Consider the following 27347-nt stretch of genomic DNA (forward strand, 5'->3'; position numbering starts at 1 on the left):
TGAGGTAGTTGGATGGGCTAAAAGCTGATGCTTTAAGCTGATGCTTTAAGTTAGTGAGGGAGATATGAGTCTCAAGCTTCAGTGATTTTTGCAATTCGTTCCAGTCATTGGCAGCAAAGAACTGGAAGGAAAGGCAGCCAAAGGTAGGAATAGGCTTTGGGGTTGACCAGTGAAATATACCTGCTGGAGCGCGTGCTACAGGTGGGTGCTGCAATGGTGACCAGTGAGCTGAGATAAGGTAGGGGCTTTACCTAGCAAAGACTTATAGATGACCTGGAGCTAGTGAGTTTAGCGACGAATATGAAGCAATGGCCAGCCAACGAGCGCATACAGGTCGCTGTGGTGGGTGGTATATGGGGTTTTGGTAACAAAACGGATGGCACTGTGATAGACTGCATCCAATTTGCTGAGTAGTGTGTTGGAGGCTATTTTGTAAATGACATCGCTGAAGTCAAGGATCGGTAGGATAGTCAGTTTTACAAGGGTATGTTTGGCAGCATGAGTGAAGGATGCTTAGCTGCGAAATAGGAAGCCGATTCTAGATTTAATTTTGGATTGGAGGTGCTTAATGTGAGTCTGAAAGGAGAGTTTACAGTCTAAACAGACACCTAGGTATTTGTATTGTCCATATATTCTAAGTCAGAACCGTCCAGAGCAGTGATGCTGGATGGGTGGGCAGGTGTGGGCAGCGATCGGTTGAAGAGCATGCATTTAGTTGTACTTGCATTTAAGAGTAGTTGGAGGCCACGGAAGGAGAGTTGTATGGCATTGAATCTCATCTGGAGGTTAGTTAACATAGTGTCCAAAGAGGGCCAGAGGTTTACAGAATGGTGTCGTCTGCGTAGAGGTGGATCGGAGAATCACCAGCAGCAAGAGCGACATCATTGATGTATACAGAGAAAAGAGTCAGCTAGAGAATTGAACCCTGTGGCAGCACCATAGAGACTGCCAGAGGTCCGGACAACAGGCCCTCCAATTTGACACACTGAAATCTGTCTGAGAAGTAGTTGGTGAAACAGGCGAGGCAGTCATTTGAGAAACCAAGGCTGTACAGTCTGCCGATAAGAATGTGGTGATTGACAGAGTCGAAAACCTTGGCCAGGTCGATGAAGACGGCTGCACAGTATTGTCTTTTATCGGTGGCGGTTATGATATATGATACCCTTTGAAGAGGGGGATGACCACGGCAGCTTTCCAATCTTTGGGGATCTCAGACGATATGAAAGACAGGTTGAACAGGCTAGTAATAGGGGTTGCAACAATTGCGGTAGATAATTTTAGAAAGAGAGGGTCCAGATTGTCTAGCCCAGCTGATTTGTAGGGGTCCAGATTTTGCAACTCTTTCAGAACGTCAAGCTATCTGGATTTGGGTGAAGGAAAAGCTGCAAGTTGCTGTGGGGGGTGCAGGGCTGTTGACCGAGGTAGGGGCTTGCCAGGTGGAAAACATGGCCAGCCATAGAAAATTGCTTATTGAAATTCTCAATTATCGTGGAGTGGTGACATTTTTTCCTAGCCTCAGTGCAGTGGGCAGCTGGGAGAAGGTGCTCTTATTCTCTGTGGACTTTATAGTGTCCCAGAACTTTTGGGAGTTTGTGCTACAGGATGCAAATTGCTGTTTGAAAAAGCTAGCCTTTGCTTTCCTAACTGCCTGTGTATATTGGTTCCTAACTTTCCTGAATAGTTGCATATTGCGGGGGCTATTCGTTGTTAATGCAGTATGCCACAGGATATTTTTGTGCTGGTCAAGGGCAGTCAGGTCTGGAGGGAACCAAGGGCTATATCTGTTCCTGGTTCAATTTTTTTTTAATGGGGCATGCTTATTTAAGATGGTGAGGAAAGCACTTTTAAAGAATAACCAGGCATCCTCTACTGACGGAATGAGGTCAATATCCTTCCAGGATACCCAGGCCAGGTCGATTAGAATGGCCTGCTCGCTGAAATATTTTAGGGAGCATTTGACAGTGATGAGGATTGGTCGTTTGACCGCAGACCCATTACGGACGCAGGAAATGAGGCAGTGATCGCTGAGATCCTGGTTGAAAAAAGCAGAGGTGTGTTTAGAGGGCAGGTTGGTCAGTATGATATCTGTGAGGGTGCCCGTGTTTACGGATTTGGGGTTGTACCTGATAGGTTCATTGATAATTTGTATGAGATTGAGGGCATCTAGCTTAGATTGTAGGATGGCCGGGGTGTTAAAAGCATGCTGCCAATGACTGGAACGAACTACAAAAATCTCTGAAACTGGAAACACTTATCTCCCTCACTAGCTTTAAGCACCAACTGTCAGAGCAGCTCACAGATTACTGCACCTGTACATAGCCCACCTATAATTTAGCCCAAACAACTACCTCTTTCCCAACTGTATTTAATTTTTATTTATTTATTTATTTTGCTCCTTTGCACCCCATTATTTTTTTATTTCTACTTTGCACATTCTTCCATTGCAAAACTACCATTCCAGTATTTTACTTGCTATATTGTATTTACTTTGCCATCATGGCCTTTTTTGCCTTTACCTCCCTTCTCACCTCATTTGCTCACATTGTATATAGACTTGTTTATACTGCATTATTGACTGTATGTTTGTTTTTACTCCATGTGTAACTCTGTGTCGTTTTATCTGTCGAACTGCTTTGCTTTATCTTGGCCAGGTCGCAATTGTAAATGAGAACTTGTTCTCAACTTGCCTACCTGGTTAAATAAAGGTAAAATAAATAAAAAATAAAAAATGTCCCAGTTTGGGTCACCTAACAGTACGAGCTCTGAATATAGATGGGGGGCAATCAATTCACATGTGGTGTCCAGGGCACAGCTGCGGGCAGAAGGTGGTCTATAACAAGCGGCAATGGTGAGAGACTTGCTTCTGAAAAGGTGGATTTTTAGTAGAAGTAAAGTAGAAGCTCAAATTGTTTGGGCACAGACCTGGATAGTATGACAGAACTCTGCAGGCTATCTCTGCAGTAGATTGCAACTCCGCCCCCTTTGGCAGTTCTGTCTTGTCAGAAAATGTTATAGTTAGGGATGGAAATTTCAGGATTTTTGGTGGCCTTCCTAAGCCAGGATTCAGACACGGCTAGGACATCCGGGGTATCAGAGTGTGCTAAAGCAGTGAATTAAACAAACTTAGGGATGAGGCTTCTAATGTTAACATGCATGAAACCAAGGCTTTTACGGTTACAGAAGTCAACAAATGAGAGCACCTGGGGAATGGGAGTGGAGTTAAGCGCTGCAGGCCCTGGATTAACCTCTACATCACCAGAGGAACAGAGAAGGAGTAGGATAGGGTACGGCTAAAGGGTATAAGAACTGGTCGTCTAGTGCGTTCAGAACAGAGAGTAAAAGGAGCAGGCTTCTGGGCACGGAAGAATAGATTCAAGGCATAATGTACAGACAAGGGTATGGTAGAATGTGAATACAGTGGAGGTAAATCTAGGCATTGAGTGACGATGAGAGAGGTTTTGTCTCTAGAGACATCATTTAGACCAGGTGAGCTCACCACATGTGTGGGAGGTGAAACAAAAGGGCTAGCTAAGGCATATTGAGCAGGGCTGGAGGCTCTACAGTGAAATAAGGCAATAATCACAAACCAAAACAGCAAGGCATATTGACATTAGAGAGAGGCATGCGTAGCTGAGTGATCATAGGGACCCGTGGGTATCTAGGTGAGCTGGAGACACGCCAATTCAGACAGCTAGTGGGCTGGGGCTAGCAGGCTAGCAGAAGGGCCTTAGCGGGACGTCGCGATGGAAGAAGTCTGTTGTAGCCCCCTCGGACGGTTACGTCGGCAGACCAGTCGTGCTGGATCGGCAGGGCTCCGTGTATGTAGTAAAAGGGTCCAGGCCAATTGGCAAAATAGGTATTGTAGCCCAAGAAATTGGCTGAAGGTCCTCTTCAGCTAACAGTCCGATATGCTCTAGTGCTACTAGCCGTGGCTCGCGGGCTAGTAGGCTAGCAGATGGGCCTACAGGGGACATCTCGACGGAGGAGCCTATTGAAACCCCTCGGGCAAATTACTTCGGTAGACCAGTCATAATTTTTTATTTATTTTAATTTTATCTTTATTTAACTAAGCAAGTCAGTTAAGAACAAATTCTTATTTTCAATGAAGGCCTAGGAACAGTGGGTTAACTGCCATGTTTAGGGGCAGAACGACAGATTTTTACCATATCAGCTCGGGGATTCGATCTTGCAACCTTTCGGTTACTAGTCCAACTCTCTGACCACTAGGCTACCTGCCGCCCCAAATGGATTGGCGGGGATCCGTGTCGGCAGAAAAAGGGGTCCAGGCCAATTGGCAAAATATGTATTGTAGCCCAAGGAGTGGCTGATGGGCCTCTTCAGCTAGCCATCTAGTACGAGGCTAGGCCCATGCTTACTTCGGGACAGAGACATTAGCCAGGGGGTAGCCACTCTGATAGCAGATATCTAGCTGTGATGATCCAAGTGAAAAGGTTGAGAGCTTGCGGTAGGAACCTGGAGATGTGGAGAAAAAGCAGTCAGGTATGCTCTGGGTTGAATCGCGCTGTGCAGACTGGCAGGACTTGTCCGGGCTAAGGTTAGCTGACTACTAGCTAGTAGCTAGTTAGCTGGCTAACTTCTGTTGTTGGTTCCGGTTCTAAAGTATAGAAAATAGCAGATCCATACCACATTGGGTGAGGTGGGTTGCAGGAGAGTATGTTGAAACTGAGGTTAAAAATATAAAAAATATATACAAAATATTTACGAAGGAAAAAAAGATATACACGGGACACGACAAAACAAAGACAAAGACATCTGAACTGGTACGCCATCTTGGAATCAATTGTACTAATCGAGTATAGCTTATGTATGGTCTGGACAAACTACTTGTGTACAGTGAGCCATCAGAGTGTCTCAAAGAAAATAAACTTTTAAAATATTGGGACACAGCCCCTAAGGATTCAAGGAGACCCCGATGTCGTCCATTACATCATGTTCTCCTCTACCTACTACTGTACTTCCAAGCCAGGCTCTCAAAACCTGAGCATATAGCCTCCTATCCCTGAAGTGTTTTCAGATGGGAAAGAACCAAATTGGTTTAAACAGTATGGGGGAAGCTCCCCGTAGTCCATAGGAAGTCTAGGTGGAGCCTCACTTGGTGAGGTATCTGTTCAACTATGAGGCCTTTCATAGTTTAACAGATTGTTTATACATGTATCACTTTGATCCTGTATGCTCCAGTGTGGTTGACCCCTGAGACCTCCTCTTTCTCACTCACTCACTCACTCACTCACTCACTCACTCACTCACTCACTCACTCACTCACTCACTCACTCACTCACTCACTCACTCACTCACTCACTCACTCACTCACTCACTCTCTCTCTTTCCCTCTGTGTAAAGGCTTCTAGGAGTAGTGGGTGGAGGAGTCAGGCGCAGAGAGCAGGGTTAGTTCAAACGTGGATCTTTATTCCAGGAACAGAGCAACGGTCACACCAAACACAAGTGCGCATAAATACCAAGTCCAACAAACAGGACGAAACTGTCCGGGTAAAAGGAATCCACAATAATCCACACACTATGAACAGAAAAACAAGCCCGCACAAAAGCAGGCGGGCCTACCGGGTTTAAATAGCCCAAAACAAAACCCACACAAGAAACAGGTGAAATTAATCAGACAAAACTAACTGAAACAGAAAAGGGGATCGGTGGCAGCTAGTAGGCCGGCGACGACGACCGCCGAGCGCGGCCCGAACAGGAAGAGGCACCATCTTCGGCTGGATTTGTGACACTCTGTCTCTTTCTCAGCTGCCTGGGCTATTTTCAAGCCAAAGTGCTCATCATTCATCCATTATTCACTCTCTTTCACTCTACTGTTTCTGTTTCTGTTTTCTCATTTAGCCCCAGCCCCTGCAGTGGGTCCAACGGTTATTTTAAGAATGTCTCTTCCTTCCATTTTATTACCTGAGTAAAACAGTCCTTTCCACTCTAACCATTTAATACAGAAAATCCTAGATATGGATCAGCTAGTGCTCAGTGTTCTACTTAATGGATTATTTATTTATTTTATTTAACCTTTATTTAACCAGGAAGGGCTCACTGAGATTAAAATCTATTTTTCAAGAACGCCCTGGCCAAGATAGGCAGCACCAAGTCATTACAAAAAATTAGACAGACAACATGAAAAACTACAAGTAATCTCGTAAAAACCACTGAATTCACAAGAGTATAACAAAATAAAAAAAACAGCAATTAAAAACATTGACAGGTCAGGGAATCAGCCTCAAAATCCTTCATCAGTGATTTAAAAACACCAATCGGGACAAGTTCTTCCAGTTTAAAAGTATTTTGTAAGGTGTTCCAAGACGATGGCGCAGAGTACATAAAAGCTCTTTTACCAAATTTAGTTCGAACATTTGGAACAGTTAGCAGGATAAAGTCCAGCGAACGAAGAGAGTACCCACCACATTTCTGAACAATAAAAATGCCCAAATAAAAAGATAGTAAACCCCAAATGGCTTTGTAAATAAAAGTATACCAGTGACTGAGCCTACGAGTGACTAGAGAAGGCCAGCCAACCCTGGTATACAAAGTGCAGTGGTGCATAAGGGTTTTGCAGTTTAAAATAAATCTCAAAGTGCCATGGTAAAGAGTGTCAATTGATTTCAAACACTGAGCGGAAGCATTCATATATAAAATATCCCCATAGTCTAGCAAAGACATAAATGTAGCTGATTTACTTGCCTCCTTCTGGCTTCAAAAGAAAAACAGGCCTTATTCCTAAAATAAAATCCCAATTTCAGCCTCAATTTTTTTGTAAGTTGTTGAATATGCACTTTATTGGGGAGAGAATTTGTCTTGCAAATACAACAAAGCCATATATAGTCCCGACACAAATGTAGGGTTTCTACCCAAGCCGGCTGATCGTTCATTCTATCGGCTTGGTTGCCAGAGACTCGACCCAGTCGTTCAGTCTTTTTGTTCATTATCTATGAGATCGAATTTGAATATTGAAACAATCTTGCAAATGTCAGACGAGACAGACAGCAAGGTTTATACAAATCCTTCGCTGTTGAAAACTAAATGTTAGTCTAAAATAGTTGTGAGATCATGTCTAGATGCTTTTTTTGTGGAGATCAAGTTTATAAATTGCTTGGCTGGGGTGGATTGAGACAGTGGATTGCGCAGTCAGATGGAACAGAGTAAATAGTCATTTTAAAGTCACAGATTTAGCCGGAGGTAACTTGTGGAATAGACACCTGCTGGAATGAGGTTTTAACCAATCACCATTCAGGATTAGACCCACCTGTTGTATAATATATGTTGTTTCAGCATAGCATATTATAGTAGAATAGTGTACATGTAGCTGTTTAAAACAAAGAGGAGAAACAGAAGAGCTTTGTTCTATTTGCAGGACAAATTCCCTCCCCAATAATGTTTCTCTATTCTATCATATTCAATTACATTTAAACCTACACCACTGAATGCAGTCTGGAGGGGAGAGCAGGACGAAGTGGAACATTTTGACTGCAGTCTCTAGCTGTACCCTTTCCCTGTTCTGCTCTGCTGTGTGTCGTGGGCGGTAGAGAAGGGCGTGGGAAATAAGAAATCTATGGAGGCCTTGACTTTGTGTCAGTACAGAACCTTGTGTGCTTGGTAGGAATAAAGGATAACTGAACTGCTTCTCAGTTGGCCACAAAGTGTTGTTGACATCAGAGGCTCCCTGGATAGGGGCTATGTTCCAACACTATCATCCGGTCCCAATTCGCCCCCTAGCCCTTCCCCTTGGCCATATCCATATTTTGCAGATCTGTAAAGTGTTAGCAATATGGTTGAAGCTCCACCACCGCACTCCCTATACCTATCCAGATGCTTTCAGATCTGGAAACGTCAAAGGATTATGGCCAAGGGGAGGGAGTATGGAGTGAAGTGGGACTGGCTGGCTTCCTTTCCTTGTGACCTTTCTTTCCACTAACAGACAGGTGAAAGGGTTGTAGAGGTCTCTTTAGCTGTCAACGCAATTCAAATAAGAATTCAAACAAGGAGAGGAGGCAAGGAAAGGAAGCTGTTCACAAGTACAGGGACTTGGCCAGACTATTAGGACGTGGCCTTTAGTTGCTTCTTTCCTGGACATTTTCTGTTGACTACACTGCAATAAATTGCTGAGATTGTACCAAAAACAAATTGCAATATTTTGAATCGACTGGAGAACACTTACTGTAATACAAAATGAGTGGAATACTGCACCTCTGCACCTTTAAATTATTGGCACCATCTCATAAAAATGAATTCTGCTCCACAGTATTGTTTTTATTGGTTGCATAATGTCACCCCCCTGTGTGTGTGTGTGTATGTGTGTGTGTGTGTGTGTGTGTTTATTGTTGTTGTGGTGTGTGTAGATTGAGATTCAGATTTGTGAAATGGCATATTTAATTGCCTCTCATTAAAGGAAAATACCCCAAAACTGTTGGTATTTGTTTTATTAGTCTGTTGTTGACATAGTCCCAAATGTTGCTTGTCATTTGTTGCTTGTAACTGAAAAAATACAGAAATCATCCCCGTATGATGCATTTTGCAAAATATATCTTGAAAACTTGATTGCTGACAAGCAAAACATTTTGGGACAATGTCAACAATACCAAAGGTTTTTGGGTGGAATTTTCCTTTAAAGTCTCTGTGGAAATAATCTCAGAACCTCCTCTACCTCTCACTGATTAGGCCTCACAGGATTCCCCCAATATCTCTCTCTCTTTCTTTGTTTCTTTGTTTCTCTCTCTCTCTAACCTTCTATCTTTGTCTTTCTCTCGCTCTTTCTCTCTTTCTCTCTCTGTCTCACTTTCTTTCTCTCATTCTTTCTACTTCTTCCTCTCTCCTTTCTTTTTTCTTTCTTCCTCTCTCTCTCCCTCTCTGTCTTTCACTCCCTCTCCCCCCCCCTTTCTCACCCCCCCTAATTATCCTCCTCGTCCTCTCTATCTCTCTCCCTCTCTTTATCTCCCCTGAGTCCTCATTCATACAACTCCCTCTCCTTGTCCCGTTTGTCCCCAATTCTCAATTGTCTGCCCTCTCTATCTCCTACCCTCCTCTCCTACCCTCCTCTCCTACCCTCCTCGGTATCTCTCTCTCTGTGCGTTTTTGTCTCTTACTTTGAGTCACCAACTTCCTCCATTCCTTCTCCTCTCCTCCCCAAATGGGTAACTTCTGTCTTTTATCCATATTTAAAATATTTTCTGTTTAATTTCTCTGTCTTTCTGCAGAATGACACCTGGTCGGAGCTATATTCGTTTGCAGTGTTCAAGGCGATGAGCCACATGCTGTGTATCGGCTACGGTCGGCAGGCCCCGGAGAGCCTGTCTGATATCTGGCTCACCATGCTCAGTATGATCGTCGGGGCCACCTGCTATGCTGTGTTCATAGGCCATGCCACAGCACTCATCCAGTCCCTGGACTCGTCTCGACGACAGTACCAGGAGAAGGTAGGAGCCTCTCCCTTCATCATCCTCCCGCTATCTCTCAATTCTGTTATAACTACGATCATGTTGCCTGAATGGTGCAGTGAAATTATAGCTTTCTTTCCTGTGAATTAATACATGAATGAATGAATAAATGAACTGCCATTACTCCTTTACTGCTAAGCTATTTTTTATCTTCATATTACTTCTGATATAAATAATTATACACTTATTATTAGCTATGTAACAATTACATACTAAAATGTAGTGATCATTAATAAAGTAATACTTACTTTATTTTATTATTGAACCACTAAGGACCATTTGGTTTTACCTAGTAGGTAGTAAGGTCATCGCAATAGAAATTTTTGAAAAAAATATAATTTTCTATATCAATCTTATTAGTGGTTATGAATTGACCATGTTAAATTTGACTGCACTATTTTATTATATGAGGGTTTGTTAAGAAGAGAGAGAGAAAAAGAAAGGAGATATTGCGTGTTTCTCCGTTCTCCTTACAAGCTCCTTAAAGTTGTTTTCCCTTCACAAAACACAGCCTTGGAGTACCGGGCCAAACCAAAACCATAATATAATTCCTAATTATAAAATTAGGAATTGAGTGATGTCAAGCCACAAAATAATTTCCAATCAATTAAATTCATGTTGTGTGTCTCAGTCAACCGATCTCAACCTAATTGAACACTTATGGGAGATTCTGGAGCGGCTCCTGAGACAGCGTTTTCCACCACCATCAACTAAACACCAAATGATGGATTTTCTTGCGGAAGAATGATGTCACATCCCTCCAATAGAGTTCAAGTGTGCAGCGATTTCATTGCAAACATAAATTGTATCTGGATTTTATCATTTAGAATTTGTATTAGGATATTGCATTTGAATTAAAGAATGTTGAATGTTTAATGCACAAGTAAAACTTGTATTTCATGATTTTAAACAGAATTGAATGAGTATTGCATTCAGTTTTAAAATAAAATGTACATTTGATTTAATATTCTAACTCAATATTTTATAAATTCAGTTAAAATATGTTAGATATTGCATTTATTGTCAAGTTTAGAAACCATAATTTCAAGTTAATCAAAGTTTCATATATTCAACACGGCTTTCTTCCGTCGAAGGAGAGGAGGACCAAAATGCAGCGCAGTTCGTGTTCAACATGTTTAATAAATGAACGATAACACTATACAAATTCAAAATAACAAATGTGGCAAAACCCGAAACAGTCCTATCTGGTGCAGAGAACACAGACAGGAAACAACCACCCACAAAACTCAACACAAAAACAGGCTACCTAAATATGGTTCCCAATCAGAGACAATGACTAACACCTGCCTCTGATTGAGAACCATATCAGGCCAAACATAGAAATAGACAAACTAGACATACAACATAGAATGCCCACCCAGCTCACATCCTGACCAGCACTAAAACAAGTTAAACACAAAAGAACTATGGTCAGAACGTGACAGTACCCCCCCCCCCCCAAGGTGCGGACTCCGACCGCACCACCTAAACCTATAGGGGAGGGTCTGTGTGGGCATCTGTCCGCGGCTCTGGCTCTGGCTCTGGACGTGGACCCCACTCCATCATTGTCTTTGTCCACCTCCTTAGCGTCCTTTGAGTGGCGACCCTCGCCGGCCTACCTTGGCATAGGGTTCCTAACAAAGGGCCCCACTGGACTGAGGGGCAGCTCGGGACTGAGGGGTAGCTCGGGACTGAGGGGTAGCTTAGGACTGAGAGGTAGCTCGGGACTGAGAGGTAGCTCGGGACTGAGAGGTAGCTCAGGACTGAGAGATAGCTCAGGCTGGTTGACGGCTCTGGCAGCTCCTGGCTGACTGACGGCTCTGGCAGCTCCTGGCTGACTGGCGGCTCTGGCAGCTCCTGGCTGAATGGCGGCTCTGGCAGATCCTGGCTGAATGGCGGCTCTGGCAGATCCTGGCTGAATGGCGGCTCTGGCAGATCCTGGCTGAATGGCGGCTCTGGCAGATCCTGGTTGAATGGCGGCTCTGGCAGATCCTGGCTGACTGGCGGATCCTGGCTGACTGGCGGCTCTGGCGGATCCTGGCTGACTGGCGGCTCTGGAGGATCCTGGCTGACTGGCGGCTCTGGCGGCTCATTGCAGACTGGCGGCTCTGGCGGCTCCTTGCAGACTGGCGGCTCTGGCGGCTCCTTGCAGACTGGCGGCTCTGGCGGCTCTGGACAGGCGGGAGACTAGCAGCTCTGGACAGGCGGGAGACTAGCAGCTCTGGACAGGCGGGAGACTCTAGCAGCTCTGGACAGGTGGGAGACTCTAGCAGCTCTGGACAGGCGGGAGACTCTAGCAGCTCTGGACAGGCGGGAGACTCTAGCATGATGCTGCCACCACCATGCTTCACTGTGGGGATGTTGTGTTCGAGGTGATTGGGTTTGCGCCAGACATAGCATTTTTCTTGATGGCCAAAAAGCTAGCAATTGTTAAATGTGACTGACTGGGTTAAGACTGTCTTTGCCTGTTGACCTAAAGCCTAGGGGTGAATACCCCCATTGGCATTTTTCCTATTTTATTGCCATTAAAATGGATTTTTTATCATTTGATTTACACAACATGCCTACCTCTTTGAAGACGCAAATATGTTTTATTGTGAAGCAAGAAATAAGACTTGAGCGTGCATAACTATTCACCCCCGCAAAGTCAATACTTTGTAGATCCACCTTTCGCCGCAATTACAGCTGCAAGTCTCTTGGGGTATGTCTCTATAAGCTTGGCACATCTAGCCACTGGGATTTTTGCCCATTCTTCAAGGCAAAACTGCTCCAGCTCCTTCAAGTTGGATAGGTTCCACTGGTGTACAGCAATCTTTAAGGCATACCACAGATTCTCAATTGGATTGAGGTCTGGGCTTTGAATAGGCCATTCCAAGACAATTACAGTTGAAGTCAGAAGTTTACATACACTTAGGTTGGAGTCATTAAAACTCGTTTTTCAACCTCTCCACAAATTTCCTGTTAACAAACTATAGTTTTGGCAAGTCGGTTAGGACATCTACTTTGTGCATGACACAAGTAATTTTTCCAACAATTGTTTACAGACAGATTATTTCATTTATCATTCACTGTATCACAATTCCAGTAGGTCAGAAGTTTACATACACTAAGTTGACTGTGCCTTAAAACAGCTTGGAAAATTACAGAAAAGGATGTCATGACTTTAGAAGTTTCTGATAGACTAATTGACATCATTTGAGTCAATTGGAGGTGTACCTGTGGATGTATTTCAAGGCATACCTTCAAACTCAATGCCTCTTTGCTTGACATCATGGGAAAATCAAAAGAAATCAGCCAAGACCTCAGAAAAAAATGTAGACCTACATAAGTCTGGTTCATCCTTGGGAGCAATTTCTAAACGCCTGAAGGTGCCACGTTCATCTGTACAAACAATAGTACGCAAGTATAAACACTATGGGACCACGCAGCCTTCATACCGCTCAGGAATGAGACGCGTTTTGTCTCCAAGAGATGAACGTATTTTGGTGCGAAAAGTGCAAATCAATCCCAGAACAACAGCAAAGGACCTTGTGAAGATGCTGTAGGAAACAGGTACAAAAGTATCTATATCCACAGTAAAACGAGTCCTATATCGACATAACCTGAAAGGCCACTCAGCAAGGAAGAAGCCACTGCTCCAAAACTGCCATAAAGTCATACTACGGTTTGCAACTGCACATGGGGACAAAGATCATTCTTTTGGGAGAAATGTCCTCTGGTCTGATGAAACAAAAATAGAACTGTTTAGCCATAACGTAACACCATCCCAACCGTGAAGCACGGGGGTGGCAGCATCATGTTGTGGGGGTGCTTTGCTGCAGTGGTGCACTTCACAAAATAGATGGCATCATGAGGCAGGAAAATGATGTGGATATATTGAAGCAACATCTAACATCAGTGAGGAAGTTAATGCTTGGTCGCAAATGGTTCTTCCAAATGGACAATGACTCCAAGCATACTTCCAAAGTTGTGGCAAAATGGCTTAAGGACAAAAAAGTCAAGGTATTGGAGTTGCCATCTCAAAGCCCTGACCTCAATCCTATAGAAGATTTGTGGGCAGAACTGAAAAAGCATGTGAGAGCAAGGACACCTACAAACCTGATTCAATTACACCAGCTAAAGTTGAGTCCTGATCGTCGTCTCACCTAATCCTACATGGCATGCTGATATTGCCGCCAAGTAGACCTTAACGGTGGAAAAAGCCTTGCCCTTGTCGAGTAATTCCTATAGGAAGGAGAGAACGGCAGGGATGGAACACTGAAAGGGGACCAACTCGCGTCTCCACCTCTCGAGAAGCCCTCCACTTCAGGTCTTAAAGTCCTCTTGTAGAAGGGGCTCTGGCACTCTGAATTGTGGCAAACCCGTTCGGAGGCAAGCCCACCAAGTCTAAGTTGGACTTCTCATGGGCCAGGACCAGAGATCCATCAGCTCGGGATGAGGGTGGAATATTTCGCCCTGTGTTTGGGATAGCAGATCCTTGCGCTGAGGGAGGTACAATGGTTGTGCATACAGGAGAGTTACAATCTCCACCAGCCATGGCTTCCCAGGCCAATACGGGGTTATCAGGATGAGGGATTAACCGTTCGCTCTTACTCTGTCGAGAGTAGGGGGGATCAGGTCAAAAGGGAGCAGTAGGGAAAAATTGTAATACTTGAGTAAAAGTAAAGATACTTAAAAACGTATTGACGCTACCCATTCCTTAATTGTCATCAGCAACCGCTGAATAGCATAGCGCCTCAGTCAAATAATATTACTAAAAATATTCATATTCATGAAATCACAGGTGCAATATTGCAAAACACAGCTTAGCCTTTTGTTAATCCACCTGTCGTCTCAGATTTTGAAATTATGCTTTACAGCGAAAGCAATCCAAGCGTTTGTGTAAATTTATCGATCGCATGACAAAACATTATGTACACTTAGCATCAGGTAGCTTGGTCACGAAAATCTGAAAAGCAATCAAATTAATAGTTTTACCTTTGATGATCTTCTGATGTTTTCACTCACGAGACTCCCAGTTACACAATAAATGTTCCTTTTGTTCCATAAAGATTATTTTTAAATCCAAAACACCTCTGTTTGTTTGGCGCATTATGTTCAGAAATCCACAGGAAAGAGTGGTCACGACAACGCAGACAAATTCCAAATAATATCCGTAATGTCCACAGAAACATGTCAAACGTTTTTTATAATCAATCCTTAGGTTGTTTTTAAAATATATAATTGATAATATATCAACAGCAAATGTCTTTCACAGTAGGAGAGGGAAAAACAATAGCTGTCCAAATTCTGTTGCGCAAGCAAAACTCATGTGACTACTTGACGTGATGTTATCGTTCTGGCTCATTTTTCAAAATAAAAGCCTGAAACTATATCTGAAGACTGTTGACACCTTGAGGAAGCGATGGGAAAAGGAATTTGGTTGATATCCCTTTAAATGGAGCAATGGGAGGCTATGGAACATGGAGTTTTCCAAATATAAGCCACTTCCTGGTTTAATGTTTCTCTGGGTTTCGACTGCAATATCAGTTCTGTTATACTCACAGACAATATTTTGACCGTTTTGGAAACTTTAGAGTGTTTTCTATCCTAATCTGTCAATTATATGCATATTCTAGCATCTGGTCCTGAGAAATAGGCCGTTTACTTTGGGGACGTTATTTTTCCAAACATAAAAATAGTGCCCCCTAGCTTCAAGAGTTAATAGAAAATGACTCAAGTAAAAGTTAGTCACCCAGTAAAATACTACTTAAGTAAAAGTCTAAAAGTATTTGGTTTTAAATAGACTTAGGTATCAAAAGTAAATGTTAAAATATACTTTATTTTATTTTATTTGGATCTCTTTTAGTTTGGACTAATCTTCCAAGAGTCCTTAAACATTCAAATACAATTTATAATACGAACGCATTTTCACATATAACACACTATTACAAACATACATAATATACTAACAAAATGAACCAATAAATACTCAATCTAAAACATATTGATTCTTCATCTACTATAGTCCCACAACATTTCTATGTACTTTATTAAAATTGTTTTAAAATAACGTTTACATGTATATTGAAAGGTTTCTGGTTTGCTCAGTTAATTTATTCCATCACTTTATTGCTCTACATCGAAATGTTATTTTGCCTATTTCTCTTTTCTGTCTGGATAACGTATAGATGGTGGACAATCTATTCCTAGTATTTATGGAATGTCTGTCTCTTACCAACTGAATACCATTGTGAATAGAATTGGCCGTTTTAAATGATGTATGTTATCAAATAAAATAAGCATGTTTTTTTTCAATTATCTTGTCGATTGATGACCAACCAAGAACATTGCGCATGACTGCAACAGAAGAACTATATGTCCACTTTAAAACAACCCTTGCTGCTTTGTTCTGTGATTCTTCAGCCTCCTAACTTTACTTGACGAAGTCATTCCTCAGACCACAGAACAGTAGTTCACCTGACTCTGTCATGTTCGTCATATGAATCGGACCAAGGTGCAGCGTGGTATGTGTACATTCTTCTTTATTAAATAGAAAGAACACTGAACAAACTAATTAAGTCAACTAATTAAGTCAAACTAATTAAGTCAACTAATTAAGTCAATTAATGCTTGTCAATTAATGCTTGTGTTATTTGCTGAAGAATTTTTCCTGGTAAATATTTAGCTATCTTTCTGATTATGCATGCTGTTTTAATATATATTTTTACAGAGATTAGTTATTTGAGACGACCATGATAAGCACTTGTCTTGCTGCACTCCCAATAGTTTGGTTTCTGCCACTTCTTCAATTTGTACTCCTCCCATACTTAATTGTATCCCATGCTGTTTTGGCATTTTCCTAGTGGAACAGACCAACATAACTTTGGTTTTCTTGGTGTTTAAAACAAGTTTGTTTTGGCAAACCCACTCCCTCATATTGCTATACCTGTTGGACCGATTGTCTTACTGCATAAATTGTAGTATCATCTGCAAATATCGTAGCTTGAGTTTCAGCTAAGGCATAGGGAAGGTCGTTGGTATATATTAAATAAAGAAGTGGCCCAAGGCAGCTGCGGTATTCCACAGTTTAACACACGAGGGGAAGAAAATGAACCATTGATATAGGTGGACTGTTTCCTGTCAGTTAGATATGACTGTACCCAATTCAATGCTACCTCCTTAAAACCATAATGCATTAATTCTGTCAAAATGATTTCATGATCCACTAAATCAAATGCTGCACTGAAATCTAAAAATAGTACACCCACAAACTTACCATTATCCATAGCATTGAGCCACTGGTCAGTCATGTCAACCAATGCAGTGGTAGTGGAATGGTTGTTGCGATAAGCATGCTGATTGGCTGTAATCATATCATTCTTTCCATGTACTCCCATATTTGTCTACTCACAATACCCTCCAATATCTTACGGAGTGTGGGAGTAGACTAATTGGTTGACTATTGGCAGGAGTAATGGGTTCTTTGCAGTCTTTCTTAATAGGACATAGTTTGCATGCTTCCATACATTTGCAAACATCTCCTTTTCCAGTGACCAATTAAATATGTATCTCAGTGGAACTGCAATCTGGGGAGCAGCACAGCGAAGAAAAATATTGTCCATAAGACCATAACCTGTAGATTTACCATTAGGTAATGGCTTCAATAGGTTTAACACCTCCTCCACTGACACTGTTTGCAGACTTAAAGAGCAGATATTGTAGTTCATAAATCCATTGGACAATAGCTTGTTGGGAAGAATGTATGTTTACATTGTTGCTCAGTAAATTCATTTTCTTTGTAAAAAAATCTGCAAAATGATTGGCAATATCAACTGCTTTTGTTATTATTCTCCCGTCAACCTCCACACTAGATGGGCATGATGAGATAGATGTACCAAGTAAGCCCTTAACTGTGTTCCATACCTTTTTAGAATCATTTTTAGAATCAATTAAAGCATTGTTGTAAAATAACTTTTTTCTTTCGATTCAATTTAACTGCATAATTACATAATGTTCTATAATTCTGTTCATCAATTTCTGATTTTGACTTGGCTGCTAAGACTTTTGCCATATTTGAGAAAAAGCCTCACCCAGTTCATCATCAATCCATGGAGATGGACGAGCAACAACACTTTCTTATAGGGGCATGATGGTCCATTACCTCAGTGAGCAAATCAATAAAACATTCTGTAGCGTGATTTAAATCATCCTCTAGATAAATCAGCTCTCAGGGTACAGCAGTCAAATCATTTAGAAATAGCTCATGATTAAATGTTTTAAAATTTCTCTTGACCACAATCCTAGGGGGTTTCTTTGGAACCCATGGTTATGGTCACAATATTATGTCTGTCTGTCCAGCCCACTGGCATTGATCTGGCTTTTAAGCATTGCAATGATATATTACAGAAAATCAGATCAATGCATGTGTCTGAACAATGACCCAACTTAATTGACGATCTAGTAGTATCATTAACCATTTTATTCAAACCACAGTTCTTGGCATATCTCATCAATTTTGTTCTATTCGAAATATTGTGATCCTTCCAATTTATATTAAAATCACCCAAGATAAATACATCTCTATTGCTATCTCTGGCCTGGTCAAACCCAGTACATAAGTCATCCAGATAGGACACCTTAGAGCTAGGAGGTATATACACACATCCTACCAATATGGGTGCCTGGTGAGGCAGATGTACTTGAGCCCATAGTGCCTCTATTTGACATACATTTAAGGTCATCCCTCCTCTTAAAGGGTATATGATTCTGAATGTACAGTGCTACACCCCCACCATTCCTATTCCTGTCTCTTCTCAGTAGACTATATCCTTGAATGTTAATTTGCCCATCATTTACAGATGCATCTAAATGCGTTTCGGTCATAGTCAAAATATGAATATGATTTATGTTGGCCAAGTTAACAACCTCATGTATTTTGTTAGGAAGACTACATACATTAACCTGAGCTATATGCAACCCTTTCCTTTTCAAGTGAAGATCAATAGAGCATTTTGTCATGATACACTACAACACACAAGCTCAAATTTGAACATTGAATTAAAATAGCCAGGGAGTTACTCTAGAGTCCCGATACAATTGCCCGTTGATATAAAGTTTATCCATCACCATGGAGACTCGTTGATTCAGGCAACACTTTTCCTTCATGATGGGATATAGTTTTTTGTCCTTTCATTGATCTTGGTGGGGAAGTGATCATTCATTCCAAAATCAGTGTTTCTGAGTTCTCTGCCCATGTTCTTCGTCATTTCATTTTGCTTAAATTTGTCAAAACATGCAATAATAGCCCGTGGCCTATTTCCAGAGGCCTTACCCATTCTGTGGACTCATCAGTGGGCAGTTTTAGTTGAGTTGACATAAAGTCACAGCTTCTGCTGTCATTCTCCGGTATCCCTGAAAGTATTAGATTGTTCCGCATTGATGGACACTGTACATCAAGCAAGGATTCTTTAAGTTGTTTGTTCTCCCTTTGCACCACCTCCACCTTGCTATGAATAGAGTCTACAGTACCTTTCAGAGCCGTGTTCTCTTTCCTTAGATCATCAATCTGACGTTGGCTGAATTCTAGACATAATGCATTGATGTCCTCTCGTAATATATCCAAGATATCAAGTTTGGCAAGCCTTTCATTGATGGATTTTTACAAGTCAACATCCATATCAGTAAACCTCTCCCCACTCGCCACTCTTACTAGGGGATGGTTTGGTTCCATCGTTGATACCTATTGGCCAACCTGGTTTTGGTTTGTTTTGTTGATTTGGTTGGTTGTCCTTAACAATGCTTGAATCCTCCGAAACCAGCAACATGTTTCTTTGAGTTCGTAAGTATCTCTTGTCAATGAATCGTTCAAGCTCTTCAATGGATTCTGAATCATCCAGCGTGTTTACAGGCAGAGTTAAAAACACAAACAAACTGTTCAGCCGCAACTGAAAACCGCTGGTTGAAAGTCTCAGAGTTAGTTTTCCATATGACAGTTTTCCAAATGTTTTCTCGCTGGTTCCTTATGTATTTAAAGTAAAAGTAAAAGTATAAATAATTTCAAATTCCCTATATTAAGCAAACCAGATGGCATAATTTTCTTGTTTTTTTATTTAAGGATAGCCAGGGGAACACACCAACACTCAGACATAATTTACAAATGGAGCATTTGTGTTTAGTGAGTCCACCAGATCAGAGGCAATAGGGATGACCAGGGATGTTCTCTTGATTACTTGCATGAATTTGACAATTTTCCTGTCCTGCCAAATGTTAAAAGTACTTTTGGGTGTCGGGAGAAATGTATGGAGTAAAAAGTACATTATTTTCTTTAGGAATGTAGTGATGTAAAAGTAAAAAGTTGTCAAAAATATCAATAGTAAAGTAAAGTACAGATACACCAAAAAACTACTTAAGTAGTACTTTAAAGTATTTTACTTAAATACTTTACACCACTGCACGGGTGGGAAGGCATACAGAAGTACGCCTGGCCACTTGTGGGCCAGCGCATCCACGCCTAGAGGAGTGTTGTGATGATCCCGCATTGCACAGAACAAGCTGTACAGATCGACGGCAGCCATGCCGTAATACCCCGACTTCAGGTTGAAGTCACCACTCCTCTGGTAGGGGGTTCTCCCGCGACAGTAAATCCTCACACGAGTTTAGTCTGCCTAGCATGTGTTGCTCTGAGAGACAACATATGTTTGCTGCTCCATAGTAAGATCTTTCTCATCAGAGAGTGAAGTTGACGGGAGCGCATTCCTCCTTGGCAGCTGACATACGCCACCGTAGATGTACCTGCCCCCCATCCCTGTAGTGACGCAACATACGAACATACGCATCTGTCATCACTACTTTGCTCGTGAACACTTTCCCAGTAGGGCAGCCCTGTGTCAAGAGGGATCAATCAATCAAATGTATTTATGAAGCCGTTTCTACATTAGCAGATGTCACAAAGTGCATATACAGAAACACAGCCTAAAACCCCAAAGAGCAGGTAGATGTAGAAGCATAGTGGCTTGGAAAAACTCCCTAGAAAGGCAGGAACCTGGGAAGAAACCTAGAGAGGAACCAGGCTTTGAGGGGTGGCCAGTCTTCTTCTGTCTGTGTCGGGTGGAGATTATAAGAGTACATGGCCATTAAGGCCATATCGTTATTCAAGATGTTCAAACGTTCATAGATGACCAACAGGGTCAAATAATAATCACAGTGGTTGTAGAGTGTGCAACAGGTCAGCACCTCAGGAGTGAATGTCAGTTGGCTTTTTATAGCCGAGCATTCAGAGGTTGAGACAGCAGGTGCGGTAGAGAGGGATGGACAGAGAGAGAGGGAAAGAGAGGGTCGAAAACAGCAAGCCGGGACAAGGTAGCACGTCCGGTGAACATGTCAGGGTTCCATAGCCGCAGGCAGAACAGTTTAAACTGGAGCAGCAGCATGACCAGGTGGACTGGGGAGATAAAGTGGACCTACTGCAACCATGAGCCCAAGAATACTCAGACACATCTAGTACGTGACTGATGTTGCTGGGCGTAACCCTGAGGGGCAGTGGCGAAAAAACATTGCTCTCTGAGGGCTGCTCCACAGGCTACAGAGTCCAGAGACAATCGCCAAAAGATTTTCTGCTGGATTAGTAAGAGCGAGCTTATGGCACAATTCATCCTGAAGCCCAGAGCGAGCAGGTGCTACAACAGCGGGCTGTGTGCTTCACTACATGAGCCCGAGTCTCCATGCAGATCAACCATAGTTGATGTACATCAAGACTCTTAAGGCTCTCTTTGGCACAAAGGGACAGACCGAATGGTAAGGTGAGATATTCGTAGGCTATGCCCTTGATGGTGAACATCAGATATCTCCTATGTGCAGGATAAACTCTGATGTGGAAATAAGCATCCTTAAGGTCTATTGTGGTGAACCACTCCTGCCCTACCCTCTTCGGTCTAGCAGAGTCGCACAAACTCAGCAGAGGGTCGTGCAGCCTGATGCGGCAAGAGACATACCGTCGTCCTCACATCGGGGTCGGGGGTCCTCCGGGGTCCTCCGAATCAGACTGCAGTGCAGGTGGAGGGGATGTCCCTCCTCTGGGACTTTGTTGTCAACGGAGTCATCCTCGAGCAAGGATGAGGCCTGGGAAATATTTTCCATGTACATCACTCTATGTCTAAAGACACCGGAGTCCAGCTGAGCGCAATGTCGACAACTAGCCAGCTAGTTGATAGCCAGCTAGTCAAGCCATCACATGAAATACCATGTGCTGAATCGGTTTGTAAACCAAGCAACTCGAGATAGAAAGCACAGTTCACACGAGAATGTAAAAGGGATGGTGCTTCAATGGTGGGGTAATACACTGTGAAGAAACAGCACCGCTCGTGTTACCCAAACAAACTGAATCTGGGTTTAGCCCAGATGTTACTAACATGTTACTAACATCACCTGTGATGTTGTTAGGCCACTAGCTAGCTAAGACACTAGAAAGTTCAGCTAGTGACAGTTAAAGTCAGAAGTTTACATACACTTAGGTTGGAGTCATTAAAACTCGTTTTCAACCACTCCACACATTTCCTGGTAACAAACTATAGTTTTGGCAAGTCGGCTAGGACATCTACTTTGTGCATGACACAAGTAATTTTTCCAACAATTGTTACAGACAGATTATTTCACATATATTTTACTGTATCACAATTCCAGTGGGTCAGAAGTTTACATACACTAAGTTGACTGTGCCTTTAAACAACTTGGAAAATTCCAGAAAATTATTTAATGGCTTTAGAAGCTTCTGATAGGCTAATTGACATCATTTGAGTTAATTCGAAGTGTACCTGGGGATGTATTTCAACGCCTACCTTCAAACTCAATGCCTCTTTGCTTGACAACATGGGAAAATCAAAAGAAATCAGCCAAGACCCCAGATTTTTTTTTTAGACCTCCACAAGTCTGGTTCATCCTTGGGAGCAATTCCTAAATGCCTGAAGGTACCACGTTCATCTGTACAAACAATAGTACGCAAGGCCGTCCTTGAAAATAAGAATTTGTTCTTAACTGACTTGCCTAGTTAAATAAAGGTAAAAAAAAAAAGAAAGAATAAACAGGAAGGAGACGCATTCTATCTCCTAAAGATGAACGTACTTTGGTGCGAAAAGTGCAAATCAATCCCAGAACAACAGCAAAGGACCTTGTGAAGATGCTGGAGGACGCAGGTACAAAAGTATCTATATCCACAGTAAAACTAGTCCTATATCGACATAACCTGAAAGGCCGCTCAGCAAGAAAGAAGCCACTGCTCCAAAACCGCCATAAAAGTGGCGGTGCACTTCACAAAATAGATGGTATCATGAGGCAGGAAAATTATATGGATATATTGAAGCAACATCTCAGACATCGGTCAGGAATTTAAAGCTTGGTCGCAAATGGGTCTTCCAAATGGACAATGACCCCAAGCATAACGGCTTAAGGACAACAAAGTTAAGGTATTGGATTGGCCATCTCAAAGCCCTGACCTCAATCCCATAGAAGATTTGTGGGCAGAACTGAAAAAGCATGTGCGAGCAAGGACACCTACAAACCTGATTCAGTTACACCAGCTAAAGTTCAACAGTTAAAGGCAATGCTACCAAATATATACGAATTCAGTGTATGTAAACTTCTGACCCACTGGGAATGTACTGAAAGAAATAAAAGCTGAAATAAATCCTTCTCTCTACTAATATTCTGACATTTCACATTCTTAAAATAAAGTGGTGATCCTAACTGACCTAAAACAGAGAATTTTTACTAGGATTAAATGTCAGGAATTGGGAAAAACTGAGTTTAAATGTATTTGGCTAAGGTGTATGTAAACTTCCAATTCAATTGTAACTCCGAACGGTGGAAACCGACGGAGAGCAACCGACCACGGGTAGAAGTAGCCAATACTACTGGAAACCAACTTACCAGGATGCCGCCCTAATTCAACTACAATTTCTGTTGGCACTGAAATCACTCCATATTCAAGACACATGTCAATTCCATTGAAGCTGTTCTGGCAGCTTGTGGTGCCCCAACGCCCCATTAAGACACTATGTTGGTGTTTCCTTTATTTTGGCAGTACCAGAAAGCACCTGTAGTATAGTATTTTAGCGTCATATAGTTTCTCTGTAAATACCTGCAGAGCCCGGCTAGTAAACTGTAATGTTATTGAGTAGTGTTACAGTAGTGTTGCCTGGTGTTAGCAGCAGCGATAGCAACACAACACAGCGTGAGCAGCTCAGCAGCCTGGCTGTCTCCAAGCAGAGTCTCTGTGGCTGGGGAGATGGGGGAGTGTTACTGCCTCTCAGCAGCCAATCAGAGTGAGCGGGTGTGTTCGCCCAGGTAGCGCCAATTCGCCGTGGGCTGGGGCTGGCAGAGGAGGAAGGGGGTTGGGGGGGGGGATAAGGGAGGGTGGCAGATGTGGGAGAGGAGGGGTAGGTAGGGTGGGCAGTAGTGATATGACGTCCCCTCACCCAGCAGACACACACACACAGTCACTCTTATCCCATTCTGCTAATCTCTCTGTGTGAATCCCTTCTAGCTCTCCTTCTCCATCTTCTTCTCCGTTTTTCTCTTTTCTGTCTGTCTACTCCTCTCTCTCTCTCTCCTTCCATCTCTTAATATCGCCCTGCTTTTTTGTCTCCTCTCTCTCTCTCTCTCTCTCACTCTCACTCTCACTGGTGGCTGTGTCCTTGAGAAGTGCAGTGCTAACTGGCTCCTACAGGGAGCCAAGTGAGTGGTATAGGAGTCGAGGAAGAGGAGGAGACCTGTGGGCTATAGAGGGTTAGAAATCTCTTACCTCGTCTACGTAAGCGTTCTATGAGTGATATGCGATTTTTGGGCATAGTCAGAGATGTCGGAACAATGATAGTCATTCTTTTCTGGGAAGATCCTCTGTTACGGCAATGCTACTTTTCATTTCCTGAATGTAATAACCTAGTTGTAAATCATAACACTTACCCCTGCTCTCACGAGATCGATGGTAGTGGCCACTTTTACTGAACCTCCGGACAGCAGACAGTGACAGGGTTTACAACAGACAAAGTATTAAGGAAATCAGACAGAGCAGATGTAAGAGAGGCAGGGTGAATACTAATACAGCGATGACATATCAGAATGTTGGTGTTTTGGAATTTCTGCCTCCCAGCGCAAATGTACTTCCATCTCAAAGTTCTTCAGGAAGTACATTTACACTGGTAGACAAATTTAAAGTCCTCACGGTGAAAAGAACAGAATTAAAGATTTGTAATAGAGTTTTAATAACTCTTTAATTGGTGTGTACTGGTGTATTTTATTTGTATTACTCTCTAATCCTTCTGCATCATTGTCATTCACTCAGCCATGCATTGCAGTGAGGCCAGATCAATACAGAAACTCTCTCTCTCCTTGTGATCTGTTGTCAGTTTTTTCCGCAACTCTACTCCTCGTGGGATTATGGTCCCTGAGCTGAGGATGACGTTGTCTTTATTAAAATGTCCAGAGAAGAAACTGCCAGGCCAGTGAAGCTGCTCGCTGTCAGGGGAATTTGCTATGCCTCAAACTATTACCGAGTGTGTTGTTTAAACATCCTCTCTCTGCTGACCCGGAAGAGTTGGTGCTGCCTTGACAACAGCTAATGGGGATCATAATAAAATACTAAATACTGAGTCAGTCTGTCTGTCTCTGTGGGTTCGTGCTGTAGCACAGTGATGGCCACTACTAGACAATCCTGGTCCTGGAGAGATAGGAGAGGTGAGAGTTTTGTTCCAGCCCAGCATTGAAACACCTAATCCAATGAATCAGCCAAGAGTCATTGGATTAATCAGGTGTGCTAGTGTAGGATTGGTCACCCCTGCTGTACCATATAACTCTAGACTTAGACTCTGATATTATAGTAGCTTAGTGATAAGCACAGGTCTTCCACAGACCAAGCTGCCTGGCTGAAGCATGTAAGAGGATGGAGGATCCGTCAGCCACAGCAGTGATCTGTCTACTCGGACACATTCAGTGAGTCACTAACCACCTCCATTACTCAAACTGAGGCTGGTTCTACTGTAGCCAGCAGTAGTACGTACTGTATGTATATGTTAAAACGGCAGTACATATACTCTCAGACAAAAATATGCAACCGAGAAGCTAAAAGGTCTCTTCGGCTGTCCTCATAGAAGAACCCTTTTGGGTTCCATGTCAAACCCTTTTCTACCCAAAAGCTACCTTCTACAGTTTTACCTGGAACCAAAAAGGGTTATTCCATGGAGACAGACGAAGAACCCTTTTGGAACCTGTATACCTCTTAGAATAGAAAACCTATTCATGTCACGATCGTCGTATGGAGGGGACCAAAGCACAGCGTGGTGTGAATCCATTATTTTATTGAATGACGAAAAACACAAAGAACACTTAAACAAAAACAACAAAACGAACGTGACTGTCACACCCTGGTCTAAGTATTTTGTGTTTATCTTCATGTATTGGGTCAGGCCAGGGTGTGGCATGGGGTTTTTGTATTGTGGTGTGTTTTGTCTTGGGGTTTTGGTGTGTATGTATTGGGATTGTAGCTAGTGGGGTGATCTAGCAAAGTCTATGGCTGTCTGGAGTGGTTCTCAATCAGAGGCAGGTGTTTATCGTTGTCTCTGATTGGGAACCATATTTAGGCAGCCATATTCTTTGAGTTTATCGTGGGTGATTGTCCTTAGTGTCGTTGTTCCTATCTCTTTGTTTATTTACACAAGTATAGGCTGTTTCGGTTTTCATACGTTCTTTGTTTTGTAGTGTTTTGTGTTTATTCGTGTTTCACGTTATTCATTAAACATGGATCGCAATCTACACGCTGCATTTTGGTCCGACTATCCTTCACACCCAGAAAACCGTAACAGTGACGCTATGATAACAAGTGCTTACACAGGCAACTACACACAGACAATCACCCACAACCCACAATGACAAAACAGGCGACCTAAATATGGTTCCCAATCAGAGACAATGACTAACACCTGCCCCTGATTGAGAACCATATCAGGCCAAACACAGAAACAGACAAACTAGACATACAACATAGAATGCCCACTCAGATCACACCCTGACCAAACAAAACCTATAAACATACAAAGCAAACTATGGTCAGGGCGTGACAATTCAGCTATTCAACGGAGGAAAATACTTGCACAGACAACCATCCTGTGGTCATTAGGTCTCTCAGTGTGAATCTGTGTTATTTTCCTCTTCTGATTTCTTAAAAATCAAATTATAACGCAGCTGTGGTGACTTTAATGTTTCTGACAACCTAAAGTGTGTTGTTTTACCCACTGCTCAAATCTCCTCTGCCGGGATGGGGGACAGGGAGACAGGCTTTGACTTGGCTGTCATCAGCCTCTCTCTCTGCTAGATATATTATAATGAAGCGATTTAGGCTGGAATGGATTAATTAGTTATACATCTGAAAGGCTGTCCGCGCTGAACCAAAATTAGAATTCCTCATGGTGGGGAGCGAGAATCCAGGGTAGAGGAAAGGGTAGAGAGGAGAGAGGGAAGAGGGGAGGCCATTGGGCGGGTTTGAGATTAAAAAGCTTTAATTAAAGTACATGTAACTGATGTCACTGAAGCAGACATGAGAGTTGAGTTCAGCTTTAAGATAATGTGTGATGAATGGATTTGACACAACTATTTCCATCTATTTCCATTGGAAAAGGAAGATTGGAAGATGTTTTTTTATGTTTTACTGTAAGGTATAAACAATGTCACACAATTTGTACCACATTGTATACCCCTGGGTAGATGTGAAAGTGGTAGAATATCCCCCATCTTGCTGTCAACAGTGAAAGGAGAATCATTGCACCACCAAGTGCTAAATAGAAATCCATGAAAGCCAATATCAAGATGTCCTCTCTCACACTGTTTTGCTGCAGCTTACAGAGTATTCAGACCTCTTGACTTTTTCCA

General features: G+C 42.4%; 1 protein-coding gene across 1 annotated transcript in view; it reads left to right on the forward strand.

Moving 5' to 3' along the window:
* The window catches only part of LOC109900403 (potassium/sodium hyperpolarization-activated cyclic nucleotide-gated channel 2-like), a 60632-nt gene that overhangs the window by 24933 nt on the left and 8352 nt on the right, over positions 1-27347 (forward strand). The window contains exon 4 of the mRNA XM_020496093.2: positions 9213-9431. Within this exon, the coding sequence (XP_020351682.2) occupies positions 9213-9431 (219 nt within the window). The remainder of the gene's footprint in view (positions 1-9212; positions 9432-27347) is intronic.

The sequence above is a fragment of the Oncorhynchus kisutch genome, linkage group LG27 (genome assembly GCF_002021735.2).
Source record: "Oncorhynchus kisutch isolate 150728-3 linkage group LG27, Okis_V2, whole genome shotgun sequence".
Lineage (NCBI taxonomy): Eukaryota > Metazoa > Chordata > Actinopteri > Salmoniformes > Salmonidae > Oncorhynchus > Oncorhynchus kisutch.